Source organism: Pseudonaja textilis, chromosome Z (genome assembly GCF_049901715.1).
Source record: "Pseudonaja textilis isolate UNSWEBS1 chromosome Z, rPseTex1.2, whole genome shotgun sequence".
NCBI lineage: Eukaryota > Metazoa > Chordata > Lepidosauria > Squamata > Elapidae > Pseudonaja > Pseudonaja textilis.
In genome coordinates, this window is record NC_142008.1 from 39,345,024 (window position 1) to 39,368,436 (window position 23,413).

The 23,413-nt window shown below is 35.5% G+C and overlaps 1 protein-coding gene across 1 annotated transcript in view; it reads right to left on the reverse strand.

Moving 5' to 3' along the window:
- The window catches only part of HIBADH (3-hydroxyisobutyrate dehydrogenase), a 104,987-nt gene that overhangs the window by 15,905 nt on the left and 65,669 nt on the right, over positions 1 to 23,413 (reverse strand). The window contains exons 5-6 of the mRNA XM_026708130.2: positions 7,939 to 8,072; positions 4,277 to 4,353 (exon numbers count right to left, since the gene is read on the reverse strand). Coding sequence (XP_026563915.1) covers positions 4,277 to 4,353; positions 7,939 to 8,072 — 211 coding nt within the window. The remainder of the gene's footprint in view (positions 1 to 4,276; positions 4,354 to 7,938; positions 8,073 to 23,413) is intronic.

Genomic DNA, 23,413 nt, shown 5'->3' on the forward strand with positions numbered 1-23,413 from the left:
ATTAAAATTTTGTCTCAATTGTAGTCATAAGTTGAAGACTGCCAGTACAGAAATTACTTGCTGTTTAACCTGAAAGGCATAAGGATTTTACTAATATGTTGTTAACTTCCTGAATTACAAAGTGCTCTTGGAATACATTGCAGATGCAAATCAAACTGTTCTTTTAACTTTACAGGTTGCTAATAATTATGGATTTAAGAAAATAGTATACAATGCAACTAAAGAAATGGAACTACTAGAATTCAAAGACCATTCCACTATAGCTGAAGAGAATAGTATTATTAAATTATAAATATATCTACCCATTCATCTGTTTTGTTATAATCTTAATAACTTTAAGATCTTGGTAACTTCATTGACCATGTTTTCCATCGACCATAATTTTTTGCTCTATGAAGTGTTTTATTACACCAAAGGAAGGCAGGAAAAATTATTTTGAGCAAATCTTTCTTAAATTGTTTTATTATGCCAAATTCACCATAATTACTAGCTCTATAACCACATCAATTATTTTCTTGTTGATGGAGGTCATTTCCCCCCATTTTAAAGCAATTTCAATTTTAGTACCCAGTTTCAAATTCATAATCATTTCCCAATCTTTTTGTAGTAACAAAATTAACAGTGAAATGAAAACTGTGCATCAGATGATAATTATTTTATTTCACTGATAGTTTTTCTTCAAATTGTATCATTTGGATAATAAAGATAAACAAAATTATGTATTTACATAATTAAATCTTAAGATGTGTATATTTACAACTTAATTTTTAAAATTAAAAAACAATTCAAAAATAAATACCTACGAGTTCTATGGAGATACATCAAATTCTCCATAAACAAACTTCTGATTTTCTTTGTTCTGTCTATCAGAGCATCCTAAAACTGCGCTGAGATGTCCCAAGCTGTAAGTTGCATGATGGACATATTCATAAGACTCCTGTTCTTTTAATAGACGTTGTTCTGTAGTGAACAAGCGTTGCAGGATATAACCTTCACTTTTCAAAGGAATACTCTCCTAGCTCCATTTCCAGCACTTCCTGTTCTTATTCCCATATAAGACCTGTGAGGATCTGCCATTGGACAGAAATTTCACCATGTCATGGGTTCATGCAACAACTTTCAACTTTCACAGGCTAAAAGTATGTACTAGCTGCCATAATTTATTATATGCATCAGCAAATCTTATGCTGACAACTATATCACTCCCTTCTTTTAAAAACACAATGCGTTAAAACTGTGTTTTAAATATGAGCCTAAATATCCACAAAAGGTATAAATGCTATGTTATGTTTATAAGTGACAAAAATAATACATTACACTCTTCAAATTTTAAAATTAAAAAAGCACACATTAAAGATGAAAAAACAAAAATGATTCTAAAAAAGTCTAATTTAATTAAACAGTCTACTGACATAAACAGGACTGAACATGAATATAGTCATATGATAATTTATTCATTCCAGAAAGAATTTACTACAGAGAAATTCATACTTGCAAATACAATTTTCTTTTTTCAATCTTGTGAAAGCTCTATAAATTGTAACTGCTACATGAATTTTATTAGAGGAGAATTCTGTCACTTCAGAAACACAGTTGTCAGACTGAAAATAAATTGATAGCAGAAGGCTTCATTTCTCAGTGGGCTTTGAACTACTTGAAGAAAGTAGGTGAGTGCTCAACTTACTGGTATTCATGGGCATAAATGCACATTAAACTTTTTTCACTATTTTTCTAGCAAAGAACATTATCACATAGAGTGCTTTCTTAGAATTAGAGTAAGGTGCGGAATCAAAGTAGTTTTTCTAACATGGATCATTTGTATAACACCATTCTTTCTCCTCATTAAGGCCTACTATTGAATTCTGAACTTTAATTCATCCATGCTTCTCCTCAGCTGACACTACCATAAAAGAGGTATTTGGCATTTTACAATGAAAAACAATGACTGCATGGAAAATGCACATAAATTGGAAGAACTATTACTCAGTTTTGCAGAATGGAAAACATAGATTAGTTTTGTAGACTGGGAAATATAGATTAGAGATGTTAAGTTTTTATGTAATAAAAAGAAATACATTAGAAAAATTACAATCACTGGCATTGCAACAATTTCAACACAAGTGAATTCCAATGTGAAAATAACTGAGGAAAGCAGAATTTAGATTTCAGAAAAGATTCCTAGTGATATAGATAGGTTCTATAGCATGTGCGTCACCTAACACTGGGATGAATAATTAATCATTTAATTCATTCAGAATTTTAATAGACTGTTGAATTCAAAGCATTAATTTAGATAATGGAGAGGGAAAATACACCTCAAGTTAGAAAATTAAAATCAAGAAAGATCCTGCATGTTGCAGTAGCTGCAAACATCAATTAAGATTGCATATGAGGCTGTCAGATCTTTTAGTATTCTGTGCTAGCTGAACATTTTCTTTTATAGCTGACAATATGAGTTTCTACTTCAGTTAAATACATTGAAGTCATAGGTGATTGATTTTTTTTATTAAGCAAACTATGACTTAAAACTATGATACAGCTTTGCAATTCTCAATTACAGCAGCAGTAAACCATCTATGGGTTTTGTTATGGCTTGTTAAAGATACGTTTTCCTATCTTACAGATGCTCAATTTTAAAATGTAAATGGTACAGGATATTGATAAACCAATTAGCACTGATGCAAAGCAAATTCCTCTTTTATCTCAATTACAACATGACAACTTAATAGGTCAAGATAGTCTAACATCTGAGACAAGGGCAATTCAATAAAACAACTGCATCTTGATATGGTAATTAAAAAGAAATGTGAATCCATTATCCTGTCTTTTGGGTGCATGTCTGTTTCCATGTATTTATCACATTCATGTATCTTTTTAAATAAACAAACAAACAAACAAATAAAACCAAACCAGATATTTATTCTTTAGTATCAGACTTCACAGTGGTGGTAATGTGTTAGTCTCTAGCAAGTGGCTGAAAGGATGCACTTAAGTGTACTAAAATCATGCTGTGAAAATTCAGAGACACAAAAACTAGGGCCAAAATGTCCAACAACAAATTTCAAACTGAAATGTATATTATGTGTCTATATACAAATTTATATGAAGAAAAAGTAATTATTTTTTTCAAATATAACCAGCCTTTTAACAACAATATAACTTTTTAATTAAACACCCAAAAGTTGCTTTTAAGAGTAAGAACTTATTATAGCACGTTTCTTTTGGTACAGTCTGTTAAGTCTATGGTTCAGACTCTATATGGCCTGTGAGCTATGTTTTTTGGCTCAACTGGGTACCTGCTAAACCCTGATCTTGCATTCAAAAGATTGGTTCCTGATGAATTATAATACATGAATAAACAGTATGGGACCTAAACAGAGCTACATGTTTCATCTGATAATAAGAAAAAGGAGTTACTACACATGCCATATTTTCTGGTGTATAAGACACACACACACACACCCAAAAAGAGGGTGGAAATGTTTCTGCATCTTATACAGCGAATGTTCTGAAGCCCAGCCCACCCTTCGGTCCCCATCCTTCAGCCTCTGCCTCCCAGCAATTTGCCTTCTTGCAGCAAATAGCTTTGTCAGCTTCAGCACAGCCCGATTTAGCACAAGCAGCTGATTGTTGGTTGGATCTGCCTCCAGACAATCAGCTGTTTCAGGCTGCAAGGATTCAGGCAGCAATCACCTATTGCTGCCTCCGCATACACCATTTTTTGTTTCCAAATCCCATTTTTGGCTTTCATGTGCCCCATTTTCGGCCCGTTCCGATCCCCACCATCTGGAATGGGCTGAAAATGGGGCATGCGAAGGCTGAAAAGGGGCACACAGAGGGGGCAATAGGTAATGACAATCTCTGCAGCCTGAAACAGCTGATCGTCGGGAGGCCGATCGAATCGACAATCAGTTGCTTGTGCTAAATCAGGCTGTGCTGAAGCTGACCAGGCTGTTTGCTGAAGGAGGCAAATTGCTGGAAGGCAGAGGCAGTTTTTTTTTCTTGTTTTCCTCCCCAAAAGCTAGGTGCAACTTATACTTCGGAGCATATTCAAAAAAATACAGTATTCTATCAAAATACACTTCTATTTTGTAGCCCTGCAAAGAATGTCCCTGTTCATTAAAATTTCTAAGTTAACAATGGTTTTAAAAAAACATTAAATACTGAACTTGTGCTAAGTTTGCTACTCTAAATTTTTGAAACATTATTGTACCATTATAAAAGGGCCAGTCACTTAAATGTAATCAAAATAAAGCAAATGTAAAATTCAACACACCTGATTCCAAGATTCATGGTCTCAGCAGTTCCAATCATGCTGATGGCTAACAGCATATTATTGCAGATTTTTGCAGCCTGAAAATAAATGCAATAACTCATAAATTTCTCTACTTTACAAAAATGATCCATCAGGAACCTAATTTTATTAGAAACTAGTTAACCTAAGCTCTGATGCATCATCATTTTAGGAATATTTTCTTACCCAGACAGAGAAACAGAAAATCCAAGGGTGGAAAAAAAATTATGGGAGGAGAAGACTTCCACTATCCTACTGACATCCCTACTGTGCTTCTTTATGGGAAGCTGCCAGGGACCATTGGAATCCTACCTTCCTTCCCATTCCCTCCCCTTCTCTTCACCTGCCCTCCTCTTCTTCCTATAATTTAAAATTTTCATGTTGAATTCCATCATTATAGACTATACTCATTCTCAATTCTACACCATCTTAAGAATCCATGAAGTAATATGAATAAATTTGGGTTGTTGATTGAGGTCTGGCATTAAATGTTCAATATAAAGAAGGATTTTCCATTGCATAGTCACAGAAGGATTCTATTAATTCCTTGCTAGAAGGGTTATTGGCACCAAAGGATGTCACTTGGAAGATATAGTTGTATTGTCTGATATTTTTCTTGAACTAGTTTGCAACAGGTAAATTGAGGAGTTCATTAGGTAAGTTACAAATTGTCTGTCCTTTCCCTTAATACACAAAAATTGGCATTTTTGTCCAGGGACCAGGAAAGCATGAAAGTGAGGACAGATTTTGGCCATGGCACCAACATCAGCAGAAATATTACATAATGCAAGTCATGCATTTTGCTGTGCTCATTGTAGATATTGTAGCATTGAAGATTTTTTGCAAATTAGTGTTCGCCACATATTCTTGAGCTGAAATTTTCGTTCAACTTTTCTTGTGTCTTCATTCTTCCTTGTGATTTTAGAAATGTACAGCATGCTCATACTTCATTTCTCGTTTTCCTTGCCACATCCTTGAAGATAACTTTGATGTCATCTTTTGACCATGACGTCCCCCTCTTTTTCCCCATGACATAATTATGCTGATATTTCATTTTAATTTAATATTCCTGTCACAATGCTGTATGTTGTTGCTCTCACCAGAACAGTTTAGACTCCCTGCCAGATTTTCTATTGAGTTATAAGAAGCTGTTAAAAATAGGATCACATGACCTCCTGAGGGCTGGGATAGGACCAGTCTACCTGATCTCTAGCACCTGAAAGAAGGGTCGGTTTAGATTTAATTTCAGAGTAGGAAACAGTTGGAAAATGAAACAGAATGAGCAAAGATTAAAGTATAGTGACTACTATATTTGTCTGATATGAGAGAGAGATTCGGTTTCTACTTTATCACAGCACCTCACTTAGTGACTTTCTGCCCAACCTACTCCCAGGGTTATGAAGAAATGTAAGAGGTTGAAGCATTATATTTGTGCCTTGAATTCCTGAACAAAGATATGATATAAATACACGTACATGTTTGTGTGCCTGTGAAGGGAACAATAAAAATATACAAGATTTTCTATTGGCACCTTAAGGTTGTTGCTTCTTTTACGAGACACATGATGCATCTATTTGTTGATGTTGGATGGGGGAGGAAATAAGGGATAGCAAGAGTGGCTAGGAAACCATCACATTCAGAATGAAGATAATTTTACCAAACTGAAGATTATTTTAGTAAGATAATTTTACCACCAGCCCACAAGTGTAGCAACAGCCTGAAGCAGCCACAACTTTTCCAAATTTCATTTGTTCAGGACTCATGGATCACAGATTTTGGATGAACTATCTATGTCATCCCATCTGAGGCACTTCGGTACACTAATTATTTCTATATGAAGGACTTTTTTTCCCCCAGTTAATGCTAATAACAGCAAGATTTTTAATAATATATAGACGTTTTTGTTCCATAACCACTCTTATAGAGCACAGATTGACAATCTTTTGGGGGTCACATAAATGCTCACCTGCACTCAATTGCTACTTTTCATAGATTTGGGGAAGTTATGTGGTCTGGTTTTCAAAACAAAGTAGTTTTTAAAAATTCTATGTCACTTAAATTAACCAATAATACTCATTGAAACCACAACTATTATCTTTTTGTAAGGGCTGCCCAGTGCAAGAGATTTCCATGGGTTATCACTACTAAACATCTTAATTTAGAACCTTCTACATATGTCTTCAGCAGACTGAAGCCACTAATACTTGTATTATTTGGGCAGGTGAGGCATTTGTGTCGTGTCGTGTCTCATCCTGTTCTATTAAGCAATTTATTTTTCTTCTAATCTGCAGTGCTGGAATCCTTAATTCTTGCATTTGTTTTTAGAGTTTAGTAATACATTTCATAATCAAACAGAAGTATACAAATAATTAAATATTCAGTTGTACCAGTTTCTAGTAAAAACAGCTGTTCTGCGTTCAAAATGATTTGCAATTGGTGCAATTTTAAACAAAGAATACAAAAGCATTGTAATCGTCCCCATCTCAATGATGGAACCATTTACAAACCAGCCTAAAAAAAGTAGAGTTAGCAAGTCATAACAAAATAGTATTCATAAACTAAGTTGGGATGGATACCCTTTGGTTATTACAACTATGTTTAAAATGTTTTGGGGGACAAAGCCATAAAAGCAGTCGTATGATAACACAAAGCAGATACATACACAAGAACTTATTTTCTACCAGGTTTTAGACAATGTAGTTGGATAATATTCTAGGGGGAAATACACACACACACACACACACAAATTTGGTGCTGCATATGGCCTTGGGGTACAAATTTCCTACCTATTGAAAACCCAAGGAGTTGAAAATATTATGAGATTTGATGAAATGAGTTCAGTTGTATATAATAAAAGGGACTAAGTAAGGCAGAAAGAGTGCATTTTAGATGTAATGTTCCATATTTTTGTTCTGGTAACTTGGTTTATTTTTCATTTTATATTATTTCAGGTTGCTGAAGAAGACGGAGACTTTTTCTTATGACAAATTACTTTGCATAAACTTGATTTATGAAGTACTTTAGGATTTTCCTGTTTTTTATTCATTTAGAAATAGTGTGCTTTTCAGTAAATCTAAGCAAAATAATTTTTAAGATAAGTTAACATTCAGAATACAGATGAGTGACATGTAGCCCTCCAGAGGTTGCTGCACTCTAATTTTAACACAAACAATTTGATGGGTTTGAGTGGTTAATTTAAGTAGTTGCAATCAAACTTCTAGAATACCACATCTACATACCTACCTTCTAAACAACTAAATCACAAATACAACTGAAAGAAAAACAATGTGATACTTGCCCGCAGCACACTGAAAAAGACAAAAATGTCTGCAAGAAAATGCAAAACTGCATTTTGTATATGAAATTTGCACGTGAGTCCTACAAACTCACAAGAAAAGTTTCAGTTTTCTTACCTATGCTTCAGATAGGGTGGCATTTTAAACAGGGCTACAGTAGTATATCTTACTGGAAGTGGAGAGAGGATAGAACAAATGTCAATTAATTACCAGTTTAATGAAGAATTTCACTTATGAAAATAAATTTCAATAAGTTTGGAAGGTATCTGGCTTACGAAGCACATTAATTCAATGTGAATGGGGAGTACACTAAAGCTTATAACATGGCTAGGAATGATCTGCATTTACCTGTCCAGTTCCAACTTCTCCACAATAGACCACATTGGAACCCATACATGTGAGCAGCTCTTTTGCAGCATCAAATTCCTGCTCTACTCCCCCGACCATGAAGGTAAGATTTCCTGCACGAGCAGCTCCAACACCTACCATTAAGAATAACATAGTCATTAATGATTTTTAAGCTTCTTTTCATATCACTTGAATGTGAAACTTCCTTTGTGCTTATCATCTGTATAGGAATGAAATTAAACATTTGAAACTTCCTTTGTGCTTATCATCTGTATAGGAATGAAATTAAACAGCTCTCACTACTTCCTTTTCCAGTCCTATCCTGTATGTATTTATTTGTTCATCTTTGAATTCTCTGAGGCTTACAATGATATACATCTCTTCTGTTAGTATAATGGTCTCTTTCTCTCTATTCGAACACACACAAATACATGTATATGCATGCATACATGCATACACATTTACATACATACACACACACACAAAGTTGTGCATTATTTGTTGAGTTTTTAGAGGAAAAATACTAATTAGATAAAATATCATAATGTATATAAACTGGAGTTCAGTACAAAATAGTGATCCAAGATAGAGAATACATATTCTATAGCCACCACAAAAAAGTGTCAGGATATCTATAGATTAGGAATTAGTTTTTTAGTCTCAGAATTGAAATTAATGTCTTTATATCTATCGAACCATTGCTTTCCCACAAAGTTTCTGGATTCTAGCAACTTAAATAAGGATAGAAAATAGGGCTTTTTGATGTATCCAATGTAGTGTTAAATCACCAACATTCACAAACCTGCATAGAACTTTTCCAATCATTCTGAATCTAGATGTCATTCAATTATCTACTGCCAAAGGCATTGTTCTACTTCAAAGTGCTGCCAACCTCTTTCAAGCAATCCTTCTTAACCTGACAATGGAGTGTGAGAAGGAATAAGGTCAGATGAAAAGAACCTAAGATGATAGGCCTGCTGCAATAACAGTGCACAGTTGTCAACTGGCCCTCCTACAGAGAAATGAACAGCTCTCAGTCTGCTGAAGCACATAAGAGTCGATCTAAGATATGAACCTGGAGATAGACAAGCAGATATGGCTTGAGTCTTATAGTTGGCAATTTCCGGCTCTAATTAGGCTTTCATAGTATCAGTAATAAAACTAGTTTATCAAAGAACTGTGTACCTGAATCTTCTCTTGTTTGTCTTCACATTCAAGTAATGGTCTGGGTGAATGAAGCCTGATAGATAGTATGCAATTTCCAGAATTTTAAAGGAAGACCAACACAAGGTATGCTATTTGATGAAAATGCAGCATTTCAGCTTTGAATTTATCTTTATACTACATGCCTGTGTACTGTTTCTTTATTATAGATCTTGCTATAAACCCTCTTCCTATCTCAAGTTCAGTGGCTGAAGTATTTTTAGTTGTGGCATGCTATCATCAAGAGGGAAATGAATATACTGAGCAGGACTGGAAATGGAAGAAATGACATCTGCAAGGAGGAAAGTTTAATCTTATCTCTTTCTAAGTAATCAAACATAAAAAAACACTATTCAGCTCTGCTCACCAGATTCTCCATAAAGTACATTTTCCCTGTAGCCACTGGTCTTTTTCTGATCATAAGACATGGAGACATCAAATAGCATTGGTGACTTTCCATAACTAAGCTCCTTTTGCCTAGTCCTTGGGCAAAATCAGTCCAGATGTCCTCTTTCATATTATCTGGTAATGGTGTTTACTTTATAAAGATGCTACCCTAATAAAATTTTTCAATTCATTTTAAAGTTAATGGGAAACATTTTTTAATATATGTGACACAGACAGGAAGAGAGAAATAATGATAGCATTTATAGAATAATTGATCAAACTGTAGAATAAATGTTATGGGTGTCTAAGTGTCTATTTAACTATAAAAATACTAATATAGTGGTCTTTCGTTAGGTTGGTAACTCTCTCCCCCAATTTCATCCCCCCCCCCAAAAGACTGTCTATTTTACCAGTCAGAGGGGGGGGGAAGGTACAAGAATCACAGAAACTGAATGGAAAGGGATGGCCTTACAACAGGTTAATTAGAACCTAGTAGGTTGTTGACCTCTCAAAGATGATTCCTGCATACAAAATAGGATGTCCACATGGGAAGTATTACATTTTTTCCTATGGAAAACACTCCCATGGATAACTTTGCTCCCTCTTCAGGCAAACTCAGCAGCAGCCTGGCATTGAGAAGGGGATCTCATAAGAGTGACATATCTCCAACAAATGGTATGTGGGCTTTGTAATGTTCTCAGGAACATTAAGCAGAATTTTTAAAAGAACCATCAAATTGTATTTAAAATTAACATGTCAAGTATTTTAGCCAGTTTTAGGAACAAGTAAGCTTGTCAAATTTAATCATGGCAATCTGCTTATGTATTTTTTAAATAAAAGTCCACATTAAAAATAAATTGGAATGATTTCCTGATCCAATCTTAAGTCATACTGAGATCTGATTAATTTTAATATTAAAAAAGAAGTTACGTACATTCTACCTAAACTGTTTTCTTGGGAAGACAATATCCATAGGCCTCTTTTGAAATGGATTACAAACTTAATGTTTAGTCTAGTTTTGACCATATATTTGTTATAGGAAAAATCAAGAAATTGAGATAAATTTTAATTCTTTCCAATCTTATAAAAAAGAAAGTTAAAGTAGTTCTCTTTGCTATGGTTGTGGAAACAAAAAAAGCATATGATTGTTATAACACATTTGTAAACAGTTTATTAAAATTAGTATGACATTACTGTTTATAAATAACAACTTACTCCTTTCTAAGTGAAACTGCAATAATCCCATTACTTATCCAAACATTTTGCACAAGGAAATCAACAATGAAACATGAGATATTTAGAATTATGCTTGAGGAATTAATATGTAATATGGTCCAGATCTAATCCTTCATTACACATTACTATATGTCCATAAGGTTTTTTTAGATTTAAATGTGTGATGCCTTTCATTTTGTGCTGAAAAGAAGCATGCTACAGAACATGATTTAAAGGTTTTTCATTCTTCCATTAAATCATTAAGTGTACTAACATGTACTAATATATGGTTAAATGTTTTAAACAGTCTATCCTAAAATGAGATAAAGGAGAGGCTAAGGGGACCAGGCTGCTGGGTGTACTACCTTGAAAATGCAATTGTTTTAATCATTTTCTACAGATGCAGCCTCATAGGGTCTGCTGTCACAGGGACCATTTACGACTTGTTATGGTGTCTCTATTGTTCACCAAAGACATTCAGCTAAAAAGGTGACAGCTGGGACAGAAAGCTGCTACCCAAAAGAACAATATAATCCTGTGAAAAGTAATCAACAAATTTAAGAGTGTTAATTAACTTTACACTTTATCATGTTCAATTAGTTGTCTTTTCTCAGAAAAGATTGCCGTGCACAATTGGTTTAGAGCATGCCATGTTTGATTTGTAAGTGATCACTGTTTCGGTTTCAAAGTCGATATCAGCCACTCTCTTGGGTTTTGGTGACACAGATGAATGGTGCTACACATGTTTCAGAGGTGATTTGGTTTAATATAAAGTAGCACAACATAACCTCTTGTTAATATATGGTGGTTTCACACAGAAAAAAACCCAGCAGCTTATGCTCCTTCTCATCTGGGTATATGCAAATTTATTTTTTACACAAATACAAAAATGATGGCTCTCCCAACAATAAAATCAAAGTTAATTTTCCCCTGGAACAGAAAGCCTCTTAAATGAATAATTTTTCATCATTATTTCTTAGAGAAAAGTTTGGCTTTTTGGGACACATTTGAGATCACTTCTTCTCAGCAAGATTTCTAATTTGGTTGTATTATGTAGTATGCACAAACATGCTTTTTACATTACATATAATGTGTGCTACCTTTAATGGCAGCTGAAATAAATGTTACATACCTGCAGTAAGTGCTGCAGGCATAAATATGATGATGGTACAGTGGGATTTTTACATTTCTAGGATAAATTTTTAAGTCTAAAGTTCTTCTAAGAAATGATTATAGTCTCTTTCTACCTATTTCCTTTACTATGGTCTTGCTAATGGGACATGGGAAAACATGACAAAGTGATGATGTATTTTTAATGAACACCATAGCAGTTTTTCAGTAATGACAAGCAGGGTTGCAGATTATAATATTTCTCACTTCACTATTATACCCAAAACCTTAAAGGAAAAAGATATCTTCAGAGTTTGTACTAACACTGTGGAAATATGTTGTCATGTCATTAAAAAAGTCACTAGTTATTGCAATTAGCTGGGACACATTTATATTCCTAAATATAAATATAGAGTATTTATATACTCTAAAACAGTGCTGGAATTATCTACAGAGAAAAAAGTAGCCAGACGAATATTTCCATTATATCAAAATATATAAACACAGTAACATGCAATTATAATTGTTGATCAAATCTTTCTCCTGGGAAAAAAAAGTAAGTTTCCAATCAGAAAAAATAAATTCTGAAAGCTAACAATTGAATAAGTTAAAATTTTAAAGAAGAAAATTGTAGCATATTTCTACAAGACCTGTAGTGACAAAACGCAACATTAGATAGTATTACATTTCTGCAGATCTATAGAGAAAAAAGAGAAGCAGTCAATAGATCTTTAAATTGGGTAGCAATAACTATTCTTCTATCCCAAGTTGGCAGCTGCTACATTTTCAGGCTTGGTTCATTATTTTCCCATAATGACCATCAAGCTCCAGTCAACGTCAGATCACAACAACTGTCAGCAGCTCTTTTAATTAGCCTTCTTTGAATTCAGATAAATATCACAATGGCCCAACTTTTGCTGAAAGAGCAACACAGCACTGTAAACAATGAGCTATTCTGGCTTGAGATCTATCCACATGGAGAAGATGTCTAACGAGCTATGCTGTACAAGCAAATTTAATTAAATCCCAGATAAAAACAGCGAACATCACATTTCCAAAATGGTTCTCCGTTTTCAAAAATACTTATGTCTCAATCTCTTTTCAATAGAGATCTTTAAGTTACAATATATTGACAATTTCCCCCAAAAGTACAGTATATCTTTAAATCTAAATACTCATAAAATTTTCTTTTAAAAAGCATAATTATCAAAATTAATCAAAAAATGAAATATATTAATTTCATCTTGCTAATTCTGTTCCTTCTTAGAGATCATAATCTTCTACTGTATGATAAGTTCCCTTTCTTTGTGCTCATGCCATCAGAATAATGATTTCCTTACCAGTGGTGACCCAACTCAAATTACGACTGTGTCACCACCAAGACCTAGAGAAAACAAACATTTGCATAAAAGTATCAAAGGCAAAAAAAGAACATTATATGTAAGTTCGTGCATATGACAGATTCCGATGTTAAATTCACTGAAAGGTGCTGAAGCTTGACAATGTAGCCATATAAATTATTTGCAGTAATAATAGCACCAATATATTTTCTATTTTAAAAATTCCCTTTCTTACCAGTACTGGTGTTTCTCTGGGAATTCTGGGGCATTATCTACTCTATTATATAATTGCCACTGTAAAACACCAGCTTCTTAATGATGATAGGCTTCTATGTCACCAAGATTTTGTGTCCGGATATAAACAGTGCTGTAGGAAACCACCTACAAAGTAAAAGTGTAGCCAAATTTTTAGCAAGAACCAACCAGAATTTCATTATTGATTTTCTAAGTAAAAAATTCTGGAGTATATTGCTTTAAGTCCAGCACCATTTGGTGTATTTTGTATTCCAAGAATAATTTATATATGATTTAGATTACCATTTTGCAATGGGTAGCTCAAATAGGAAAGTGCCAGCTCTCATTATAAAACCACTGCTGCAGAATCCCTAAAAGCTGCATAAATGTGCACTCCTATTTTATACTTTTCCAGTATATTTTTCTAGTCTCAGGGGGGGAAATCTATGAGACACTTCAAAGAACTAGGGAATTTGCTTTGCAATCATTACACCATATAGCCTAAAAAACCATGAAACTTGTGATTCAGTACAGCGCTCATGGGAGGAAATTTCCTGACCCATGAGGAACAAGAATATAAGGATTTATGCTTCAAAATAAGGTGATGAGTGTTTGTAAGAGTTTAAGTATTTGAACTTGGCCATGGGCATAAGTGGGGGGAAAATGTAGAAAGGAAAGCCAACAAAGCTGCACGGGAAGTTAGTTGCATCTTGATCCCTGGAGACAGAAAACAGATCTAGGGAATGAAAAATTCCAAAATTAACACGAGACAAAAAAAATAATTCAGCAGACGAATCAACTCTTTATCTTTGTTCTAATCTATCCTAGTCATGTCAGATAATGGTAAAAAGAAATTGTAGCGCTTGAAGTTACTGGATAAGTAAAAGCCAAGAGAACTGGATATAAAATTATTTTGACTAGTAAAGAAAAAAAATCTGTCTGGACTAGAATAATATGCTATTTTAGAACTGTAGTCCTTTGTATCATGCCCTTGTTGGAGTCTGATTCTGAGGGGGGAGATTGAACAGCTGACAGGGAGTGTGAGTGTGGATCCGGTGCCTACGGAAGAAATGGAGGAAGGGCACTGTCTGGCTGGGCATTCAGAGGAAGACCCAGAGCCATCCCCTCTTCATTCTAGAGCACGCAGGAAGGAACAAAGAAGGGAGCAATGTGGCTTACGGGAGAGGAAAGGGCCTTGATCCCCTTCATGGGCTGCAGCTGGGAAGACTGTTTAAAAGGGCAAACTGCACATGGCAAAGTTGCTGGAAGCAAAGCAGGCATTATCTTTGTTGAGGATTATCTGGGTTTGGTGGATGCTGCGTTATTTTTTGAAAGCCTGTAATTTATCATCCTGGCCTGTCGTGTTAATTACTTCAGCATGGTTTGTGCTGGGTTTTTTATTTCTAATTGGTACGTTCCAAAAGGTCTTCACTCTGGTCCGTGCTTCCAGCAGGAACATGGACTGCTCCTATTGGCTGATGCCGTTTGACAGCTGACTATAAAAGGGAGCTGTCAAACGGCATCAGCCATTGCCCGCCAGCTGGCTGCCTTGTTAGCGCGGCAGTTGCGGCAACCCTTTATTGTTTCAATAAAGTTTAAAGCTGAAGTTGCTCCGCATTCACCTCAGTCATTCCACCTCTCACACTACACTAATTATCTTTACTTTGGGTTGTGACTGCATTTCTTCCCTTCGTAGATTGTTTTTGGAAGAGTCTGACCTCCAGCCAAGGATAACTAAACATTGGGGGCCAAGTTGGAGGCATTAAAGGGAATTTATCTACTTTGGTGACTTTGTTATTTTTGTGCCACACCCCGGGTCATCACACCTTTGTATTCCCCAATGTTGGAAGTTGATCCTAAAATAAGAAAAACCAAAATATTTTCAAGATTAGCAGAATTAAAATATATATTTCTCAAGATAAACATTACCAGTTAAAGCTGGTTAAACAAAAATATTTTAACAAACACATGCAGTCATCCAGAAATATTCAAGGACTAGATATATATGCATGTTGACAGCTTTAATATTTTTTTCAGCAGTACTTCTACAAATTATTTTAGCAGTACTTCAAGGATTTAGTAATAAGAGTGTCTGAAAGTGAAACTGATAGAAAAAAAATTACAATGTAAATCCAGGTAGTTCTTATCTAACAACCCTAATTGGGACTGGAGTTTCTATTGCTAAGTAATGAGGTGAAATACCACATGATTGCAATACTAAGCAATGGCAGGTAAGATAGTGTTAGTTGTGGTTGTTAGGTCAGGACCCGGCTATTATTAGCAAGGGCCTCATACTTCTCTTACCTTGTCATCTTTGCCTCAACTTCAATTCCCCCACTCATCAATTCTCTCTATCTCTTCCCTCAGCCCTTTCAGCCACCTAACCCTCTGCTCATTCACCGTTTTTATCCTTCTGCTACTGCTGCTGAAGCATGCCTGGCCCTTTGTGAGGTAGCTGCTGCCTTTAGAAGGTCTTTTTGAGTCCTTTGTAAGAATCAGAAGGATGCACCCCATCATCAGCAGGGAGAGAATGACAAATGGTTGGTGGATGGTGGTGGTGTGCAAAATGGCAGAGGGCAGGACAGAGTCCAGGACACCAAGAACAGTAGAATGCAGGGTGATCAAAAGAGCAGAGATGGGGAGGACACAGGCAGATGGGGGAATTGAAGTGTATCCTGTCTATGGAGATTTTCAGTCATCCATGTTATGGTTGTCCCAAAGGTGCTTTTTTTAAAAGAGACAACTGCACTTTCTGATTTTTCTTTTCAAAACAAGCGCATTCTGTGGTCATAAATGTGGGAGGCTGCCAAGAGCCCAAATTCCGATCATGTGACTGGGGGGGTGGGGAATACTGCAATAGCCATAATGTTGAGAACCAGGCAAAAACAACATTCATTCAGTGCCATTATACAACTCCTGCAAGTGGGAAGAACCTCACCTTATACTGCTTTTCACAAATTTTGAAGACATTTCCCATTCCTGATACTCATTTACCTTTCTGACCTGCCTTACACCTTTTCCCCTTAGCCAATGAATTACAAAGGAGGGATTGTTTGTTGTTTATTGAAAAAAGGCTTTGGAGAGCTGCATTTTATTAGATAGCTTGTTCTGCAATTTGTACATATGATCAATAGCATTGTTTGACAATAAATTTTGATGGTATTATTCACTTAAAATATGCAAGATTCATAGAAGTGCTTGTTTATCCAAAGCTTTCATTAGTTTAGGGAGCAGCCCTACCCTTTTTCTCATATAATAAGGCCGAGTCTTTTTTTTTTTTTGAGCCCTGAAAAAATGGCTAGGCTGTCTTTTCGGGGGTGACTTAATTTCTCCCCCCACTTGCATCTTTGGGCGGGAGGGCAGCGACGGCTTGGATGTTGACCTCGGCATTGGTGGGGCACTTCGTATCGGGGTCAACGCAGGCAGCACCATATCTGGGTGTGCAACAAAAATACTTCCTAACGGCAAGCCCCCCCACCATTCCCCCCCATTTCGCATGTTTTAATATAGGCCTTAATTTGGGGGGAGGGGCTTAATTTCATTTCATGCCTATAAAACATGCTGGGACTTCGTACTGGGGGAGGCCGTATTGTTGGAGAAACAGGGTATCATCTAACAGATATTCTCGTAAGCAACTGCAGTGTTCTTAATGAATTGTAACGGTTCACTAATTTCTTTTCTGAATCAACTTTTAAACCATTTTTGTGTGGGTCTGAATTCAACTGAGCTTACTAGCATTATGTATACTACCAAAGGCTTGTAAAATAATTTTTTCTTCACAGATGCTTACATAAGATTACTTGTCAAATTATCATACACAAAATTGTATTTTTATGAATGGAAATGCTTTAGTTCTATCTACTCAACTGGAAAAGAAAGAAGTTTTTATAGTCCAAACTTATTTAATTTGTGTATCTTTCCATATTAATTTTAATCACAATATTGAAAAATTCAAGTTATGGTTCATCATTTGAAATCCAATCTATCATTTCCATGTATCATACTGAAGATATTTTTTGTATCTACCCCATCATGTTTTTATTTTGTATCTATTTTATTACATTGTTTAAAAGTTCCTTTTATATCAAATGTTTTATTATATAAAAAAATCTAGTTTGTTGATAAGGTGAATGCTTTTTTTGCTGGGAACAGAATCAAGAGGGTAACAAAGTTAATTACTTTCCATAATAAGTAATTATGACTAGATAAGAGACTCTTTGGTAATGACCTACTATATGATTAAAGACCCACCTCTAAAGAAATATAATAATATATGAGCATAACTATATATGCAAAGTACATAGGACCTACTGCCTCACTTAACTTGTCAGTGAGTGATTAAATAGGAATTCATAATTAGGAAAGTCCACTGTGTAATTTATTACCTTTTTTGACAGTTCTGGTTCGTTAAAGGTTGATTACTAAAGACTGACCTCTAGTGGCAAAGTAATCTCTGATGGTAGTTTGCATTTCTTTATGGAGAAACAACTCCATATGGAGTTAGCATTTATCCCAGAGGGAGAATACAAATTGTTCAATCTGTATCTTTTCTACTGAGCAGTGAGATCAGTTTTTGATACTGCAGTCATTCAATGAAGGCATCAAGTGTATATTTCAAATAATTTTTAAAATCTATAAAATTGAGTCATATTGTTTGACTTCCAAATAATAACCGTTTTCCAAAATCCATCCATCCATCGTATCATAAGCAAACCAATTAAGGCTGTTAATTTGTTGTTGTCTTTGTTCAACATAACTTGCTATGAAGTCACATGTATATATAAAGCACATAAAATGTGCCCTTTGCTGATGGTACTATTTTTCTTTTACCTATTAGATTGAGCTTCAAACATCTACTTCATGCACTAGTTAAATATTACCAAGAAATTCTAGTACAAATCAACTCCAGTATGTCAAAACTAAAATTCTGGTTTTTGAAAAAAAGAATTTAAAAAAGTAGAGCCTAAAATTTCAATTTTATCTGATAACATGGAACATTTTAGTTATTTGTGTATTTTATTTAATCATGCCTATCCTGGCAACATAATTGCAGTGCAACACTTCTGATAGCAACATCTATACTATGATGGCCTTGCTTCAATATTTTTATTCAAAGGGAGATTTGTTCCTGCAGCAATATAAGTTTTTGATGAAAAAATTGCACCTCAAATTCTATATGGAGCTCCAATTTGGATTATATTTGCTAATACAAGCAGTCCTCAATCAGCAATGAGGAACCAGAATTTGCATCGTTAAGCAATGTCACCCTAAAATGCAATATCACAAGATTGCATTGTATAGTTTAAAATCCCTGTATTTTCCAAAGCTGTTGCTAATTGAGGACCTCTCTGCAACTCCCTAGCAGCTTCCAACAAGCAAGGTCAGTAGGAGATTCAGCAGGAAGTTGAAAGTCCTAGATGACTCGCAATCGGACTATTGGGTCTGCTGCCAGGTGCAGAAAAGTGTTTTGAGGGGTCAGTGTCCCATGGCATGAGAATGGTGCAGTCTTATAGGGGCTACTTCAGGTGGGGTGTGTATGAAGAGCTAGTGTGATATGACATGGGCGGCTGCTGTAAGGAGCCGGAGCAAGACCATCTTATGGAGGCTGAGGCAGAGTGCACAAGGAGCTGAAGAGGTATAGTGTGAGAGTGTCTGGCTTGTGCAGGAAATATAAGGGTATGACACAGCATAGTGCAAACATGGCGGGGCTTGTGGTGGCTGTTGTGGGATGCAGAAGGTTGTTCAAGTGGGTCAAGAGATATAGTATGAGTGCGGGGAGTTAGGATGGGTGGGTGGGTGGGGCAGACTTACCCAAGCAGTTTGCAACTTTCCCTGCCAACTTGATCACTGACTGTGGAAAACTGGCAGAGAAGGATGAAAATGATGATCAGGTGACTGCAGGATACTGCAACATCTCTTAAGTGCAAATTAAGCACCTGATTGTCATCACATGACCAGGGGGTGCTGGGACAGTCATAACTTTGAGCACCGAGTGTTAAGTACCACTTGTTTAACACCATCTAACTGAACGAGTGGTTGTTAACTGAGGACCCCCTGTAATAACATAGCAAACTACAGGTGAAACTTTAAAGATTTTTAAAAAGTATATTAAGGCATGTTCCAAATCGTTATTTTCCTGGAAAATGGGCAATGCCCTTTGAAAACAAAAGCTTAGCTAAAGACTATTAAGTTTTGTTACATATATACGTTTTAAAAACAAGGAAGGTTTGTTTCAGGAAATATCAAATGAATCTTTTGTAGATGTGTGGGACAGGTATTCAGCGATATACAACCAAAACAGAGCCGAAAATTTCCATTGCTAAGCAAGATAGATAGATAAATTTATTGTCATTGTACTCAGAAACCTGAGAACAACGAAATAAGGTGCTATAAGAAATAAGACAATTGCTAAGTGAGCATTTTATCACATTTCTTGCCCCAGGTGTTAAATGAATCATTGCAGTTGTTAAGTTAGAAGCACAGCTGTTAAATTACACTGACTTTCCCTTTGACTTTGTCGGAATTTGCAGAAGGTAATTGCATGACCCAGGTACACTGCAACCATCATAGATACAGGCCAGTTGCCAAATGTCTAAATTTTGATTACATGACAGTGGGGCTACTGCAATAGTTGTAAGTCTGAAAGATGGTCATAAGTCACATCTTTAGTTGCATTGGAACTTTGAATGGTTGTAAGTCGAGGACAACCAGTAAAAATAGATGGTCCATAAAATCAGTCAGGTATCGATTCTGGTAATTTATTTTCCAGAGCCATGACATCAGCATTTCATTATAATATACAAAGTTTATGGGATAATTCAATACAGGAATTAACGGCTAAAGCTAAAGCTCCATGCTCATCTATAGCTTTTGAAATTAATTACAGATATACATTACAGCTCCTTAAGTAACTTAATAGTTCATATTTAAGTAAATACAGAATAGTCTTTGTACCATCCAATAGGCTATATGGTAGATTTCAAAAACTTCCCATCTGTCAAAGATTTTATCTCTATAATGCTATTAACCTTGAAACAATGGGATCTATTTTATTGTACTGTGAGTAAGAGTCTTCAACAGAATATTATTTGGCCTAGTTTAAAATCAAAACCAGGAAGTGGTATTTCTGAATATGTCACCATTTTACTTATAGATGATAATCCAAAAATTACAGATGCAACAGCTGTATTTTTATCTTTTAGTAACACATCAATTTGTTAGGTTTTTTTTAAGTGTATTATGTAACATTCTTCAAATATTTTGTGTTTTATCTAAAGCCAAATTTTAGATTACATTTGTAATTTGCTATTTTATCCTTTTGCATAATAAATATATTTATTAATAAGTTAATAGTATACAGAATTATATGTTGGAAATCCAATGTAAGATATTGCAATATATATTCCCAATTTACTAAAAATTAACAAAAATTAATAGAAAATATAAAATTTATATTAATAAAATTAACAGAAAATTAATATTGTTAAATATTAAAAATTAATAGAAGTAAAATAACTTTGTATTTTCCAACCTAATTCTATTTAGCTTAAGACTTATTTGTATAAGTATTTATACAAATAATTCTTCATGCAAGAAAAGATTAGCTTGGTTTAACTAAAAGAATTGCTATTGATAAGGCAGTTCTGATGTGTTCTTAAAGATGGAAGCAAGATACAGATTCAATGTAAACAGACACTTGTTACTTTGGAGGTGTGCAAAACAGATGGGCAAAAGTTCCAGTTGTTTTTCATGATGATTTAATGCACTGGCTGAATAATGAGTGCTGCTTTCCACAGCAACCGAATCACCATTTAATACTATTATCCTACATTCATGACCCACCAGCATGAAATGTCAACCTGATTAATCTCAGCTCAACATGTCTGACCTCAGGAGAGAGAACGAAAGCCTGCTAGCAGAATATTGTTATTAATGATCACTCTTGTGTTCATTTCTGATGATCTCTCTTATCTAAAATAATGAAATTGGTAAAGGAAAACTCTAAATATATAACTGGTATTTTCTTTTAATTTTAATTAAGTGGTAACACAACATATTGTAGATACTGTAAATTAGTTTGAACACAATGGTTTGTGAATTATTACTCACTAAAACCAAATGCATGAAAATGTGAAAAAAAAACAGAACTGTAGCTAAAATTAAGAGTACCGTACATTTTTTCAGCTGAAGTTATCTCAATAACTCATTGTAAGTTATTTTGCACTAACTATAGTTAAATGGATGCTATCATGACAGTGAATATCCTACTACTTAGTCACTGTACAAGATCCAAAGTGAAGGGTACTTGTGCTCTCTGAGTCCAGTGGACATTTCATTAACCAAACGAAGTAACATTATCAGTGCATTGTAGCCTATAATTTGCATGAATATCACAAGAACTGAAGGTTTTTTTTCTTCTGTCTCTTGTCTGTCTATACAATTCAATCTACAAATAGCTCAGCTTTGTACTATGAGTGATAACAAGCTTCTTGATTTATATCTGGAAGTCTATTGGAAGGCATAATATTCATGAAATAATGGTATTATATGGGTATACCATACTGAAACCATAACTATCTGTTCCGCTACATTTTGGATCAATTGTGGCTTTGGAAGATGTTCAAGGGTAGATCACATTGCAAGGGTAGGAAATGACAATGGCACAAGTAGCCATGTCCAGGCTTTCTGGGAGATCCAGGAATGTACATAACTGGCAGACAAGGTAACAGTTTGACAAAGGTCTAGTTCATCACAGCTGTCACTTGGTCTTTAAACAGCAGTTGTGATCACAAGACAACACACCAATACAATACACCAATAGTGATCCTATAGAGAACAATGGTAGAAAGTTGCTAAAACTCTGAAGGGTCTTCTTCAGTTTTGTTTGGGTTAAACTAAAACGGATTTATCCTCATTTGGATCCCATAATACCAAACATTGAGAAAAACCCTGATGCATCTCTTGGTCATCCTGGATACTAGACATATAATTAGTACATGTATAATATCTAAGTGCATATCTGTGGCTTAATGTAGCTGTTAAATAGAAATGGCTATGGAATTTAGTAATAGAAGTAGAAAGAACGCAGAACTTTAAGGAACCCCACAAAGAAGGGTCTAAGGCTTAATGCTTTTCTATAGGAGGGGACGGTGACCCAGCACTTTAAGGAGGTTGTGGTCCACCCTCTTCTTAAGAAACCATCACTAGACTCCACCTGGATGGATAATTTCCGACCTTCTCCAATCTTCCCTTTTTGGGGAAGGTTGTTGAGAAGGTGGTCACGCAGCAGCTCCAGAGGTTTCTGGATGAAACGGATTATCTCGACCCCTAGTCAGGATTCAGACCTGGATTTGGGACAGTAACAGCATTGGTTGCACTTTTGGATGATCTCTGGTGGAAGCGGGATGGGGTAGTGCATGCATCCTTGCTCTACTTGACCTCTCGATGGCTTTTGATACCATTGACTATGGGATTCTCCTGAGGCAGCTTCAGGGGATGGGAGTGGGAGGCCTTGTGCTGTCTTGGTTCACTTCCTTCCTCTGCGGCCGCTCTCAGTCAGTGTTGATAGGAAGGGAAGAGATCCAACCCTCACCCACTGCTTTACAGGGTTCTGCAGGGCTTGGTACTTTCTCTGTTCCTGTTCAACATTTATATGAAGCCGCTGGGTGAGATCATCCATCATCCTGGACTGAGGTATTATCAATATGCTGATGATACTCAGCTGTATGTCTCGGCCCGTGGTGAATTAAGTATTGCTTGTCCTTTCTTTCACAATGCCTGGAGGCTGTTAGGGGCTGGATGGGGAGCAGCAGGTTGAAACTAAACCCTTGCAAGACTGAGTGGCTCTGGGTTTGGGGTTCATTGGCTCAGGGAGAATTACCACCTTTAGTCTTGGATGGGGTGGCACTATGCCAAACAGACCCTGTGCGTAATCTAGGGGTTTTTCTGGACTCACGACTCCTGTTCGAAGAGCAGGTGGCAGTTGT